The sequence below is a fragment of the Corapipo altera genome, unplaced genomic scaffold (genome assembly GCF_003945725.1).
Source record: "Corapipo altera isolate COAL_440 unplaced genomic scaffold, ASM394572v1 56359, whole genome shotgun sequence".
NCBI classification, from domain to species: Eukaryota; Metazoa; Chordata; class Aves; order Passeriformes; family Pipridae; genus Corapipo; species Corapipo altera.
In genome coordinates, this window is record NW_020888143.1 from 1 (window position 1) to 2,561 (window position 2,561).

General features: G+C 41.2%; 1 protein-coding gene across 2 annotated transcripts; it reads right to left on the reverse strand.

Annotated features, from left to right (window-relative positions):
* Window positions 1–18: 18 nt before the first annotated feature.
* Window positions 19–2,294, reverse strand: LOC113941872 (acyl-coenzyme A synthetase ACSM4, mitochondrial-like). Of its 2 annotated transcripts, XM_027633009.1 has the most exons (4): window positions 2,008–2,294; window positions 1,500–1,710; window positions 872–1,079; window positions 19–639 (listed from the first exon to the last, which is right to left on the reverse strand). In XM_027633009.1, exons 1-4 carry the CDS (start codon window positions 2,203–2,205, stop codon window positions 447–449), a joined length of 810 nt encoding a protein of 269 aa, XP_027488810.1. In that variant the 5' UTR covers window positions 2,206–2,294; the 3' UTR covers window positions 19–446. The 2 variants fall into 2 exon arrangements, with proteins under 2 accessions (XP_027488810.1, XP_027488811.1); XM_027633010.1 differs by lacking the exon at window positions 19–639 and having other exon boundaries at window positions 868–1,079.
* Window positions 2,295–2,561: the final 267 nt, after the last annotated feature.

The window sequence follows — 2,561 nt, forward strand, 5'->3', positions numbered from 1 at the left end:
TATGATGTCAGTCACAATATAGGATAGAGTGGGGCAGAGAGGGGAGTCTGAATATCAATGCAGTGGCTTTCCAGTAGGTAGGAAGATAGGGCTGAAACTGCAGCATTCATGGATTCTGTGTTGGAGACCAGACATTTCAGTTCTAAGGCTGCTGAGAGACCGAGTGACCTGTGCAACCAACAAACTCTGCTCATCTACACACATCACAGAGCTTTTTGCAGCCCAGTGTGGTATCTCTTGGTTCTCTGCACTGTGATATTCCCAGCTGACAGCTGTCCTTTGAACCACTCTGGAAAGAGGGTAAGAGATATTAACTAAAAAATAGAAACACTGGGGATGATCCTACTCCCCTGGAAATTTGCTGGAGTTTGTACTCCGATTTCAAAGGGAGAAGGACCAGAGCTGCACATTGGTATTTCTTACTCAGTAATTTTTCGCCGGTTCTACTATGCAGCTTCAATTACTATGTTCAAATCAGGCTCGAGCCTTTCATACCTTTCACTTAAAAGGGGTCTGAAACCAAGACTGCCCTGGGAATGTTGAGTCATCTTAGGAGAACCTGTGGTTCCACTGGTAAAGAAGATAATCATTGGGTCTTGAATCCTTGTTTTCACACAGGAATGGTCAGCAGCTTGGTTTCTTTAAAAGAGAGAACGTAATAACGATTTCAATGGTTCCTTTACACAGGCTTCAGAATGTAATGAAGTATTCCAAATAAGCTTCACAGAGTTTCACAAAATTATACTAAAATATATATACTTCCTCAAAGACAGACCTCCCCTTAAAAAGAAGAGGGTAGAAGCATCCCAGAATGAGACCACTGTTAGCAAACATCTCAATGTGGATTAGCAATCTATTAACTCATACTCACTTGTAGAGCTCAGTGAAGTTCAGCCACCCTTCCCTACTGTCCTTGGACACCATTAGCTTGGTTTTCAGAAACTGACACTCAGATGCCACCGAATCCACTGTAGGAGCCAGTTTGTCAGTGGTAATTATGCACGTGGCCTTTGATGCCTGGAGTCGATATAGGATGTCTTTGGCTGATAACTGGGATACTCCTGGAATTAAGACAATTCCTGGAAGAGAGATAAAGTTAGTTTGGGTTGGCATATTTTTTTTACGTCTGATTCTTTTCTAGGAATCTAAACTATAAACTATTCCCAAACTGACCTCTGATATGGATTTGTCCTGGTGTTCCCCAGACAAACAGTTATATTGAATAATGCAGGTGCTTGTGCTCTCCTGTAAGCAATGACATGTGGACCTGTCTGGTGACTTCCATGGCTCTTCCCTGTATTTTGGCACCTTCAGGCCTGCTGCACAGGCCACCTGTCCTATTGCACCTAGTGCAAACCCTTCAGGACTGCCTGCATAATTGGTAGTTGGGCCACTCACTGGATTATTACATTACTTTTCCTTCATAAACCACATACATTCTTGATCCTTTCAACCTACTCGCAATAACCATTTTGCCAGTCTCAGATATGCTCACTGACCTGCTCTCATACAAGCCACATTCACCAGCCACCACTCTGGGATTCGTGGTAGGATCACAATAAGTCTGTCCCCCTTCTGCAGCCCACATTCTTTAGTCAGCACATTGGCCACTTTCCGAGACAGGAACCCCAGCTCCTCAAAGCTCCACTTCACTTCTTCTCCTTTTCCATTTATCCACCAAAACGCAGGGTTTGGTGGTCTCTTTCCAGCCTACAAAGCATAGGGATTCAAACACAATACATTTTCTTCTGACAGACCATGAAATTATAATGCAAAAACACCTGCAAATTATGGAAGATCTGAGTATTTCACAACTGGCATATAAGCTGTTATTTTTCCCTTGTCCTTAATGGATTGAGATATGCTATGCATCATGCTCAGGTATTCCCAATAGATTCTCCTTTTCTGAACCTGAAATGTTTACCAACCTAATTGTCTCCAGACCCAAATTACTTCAAATGAATTTCAAATTAGAGTATCTCATTGGTACAACAAAAGATCATCTACCTTTTCAATCTCAGCCCATTTGTCCAGTACATCACTTGCATAGTTAAAGTACTTTGGTATTTCCTGTTTGCCTCGTCTGATGGACTCATATTGGGAATGCACATCAGAGGCAAGCAGCCTGGGGTGTCCATGGAGAGTCCTGTTAGGAGGCTTCAGAGTCCACAAGAATTTTAGACTCTGCAATTTAAACAACTTCATGGCAGAAAATGAGGTCTGTAGATGCTGCAGACTATGTAAGGAAATGAGCAGAACTGTTGCTATGAATCCTGCAACAAAAAAAAAAAACCAACAAAAAGAGAAAAATAATATTAAGATTATCGAAAGAAAATCCAGTTATGAATTAATGAGTTATTAATTGAGTTCACTTAGGCTAGTAACAGCCAGACTGATGATTTCAACACTCCAATTAAATGTGAAGTTCCCTATCCTGCTTTCTCATATATTTGATTTTTTAATTAATTGCCTACAACTCTCCATACTCAAAACCAACATCAGATGTTATCGTTTGCATTAGAATAAGGTTCCTGCTTCTTACTACAAAGCATTCATTAGCT

What these genes read in the sequence shown, in the direction of transcription:
- LOC113941872 (XM_027633009.1), bottom strand. Translation starts at nt 2,205, where the DNA reads ATGAAGTTGTTTAAATTGCAGAGTCTAAAATTCTTGTGGACTCTGAAG. An exon ending in AATGGGCTGAGATTGAAAAG is followed by an intron (nt 1,711 to 2,007) that starts GTAGATGATCTT and finishes TATGCTTTGTAG; the next exon opens with GCTGGAAAGAGACCACCAAA. An exon ending in AACTTCACTGAGCTCTACAA is followed by an intron (nt 640 to 871) that starts GTGAGTATGAGT and finishes TCTCTTTTAAAG; the next exon opens with AAACCAAGCTGCTGACCATT.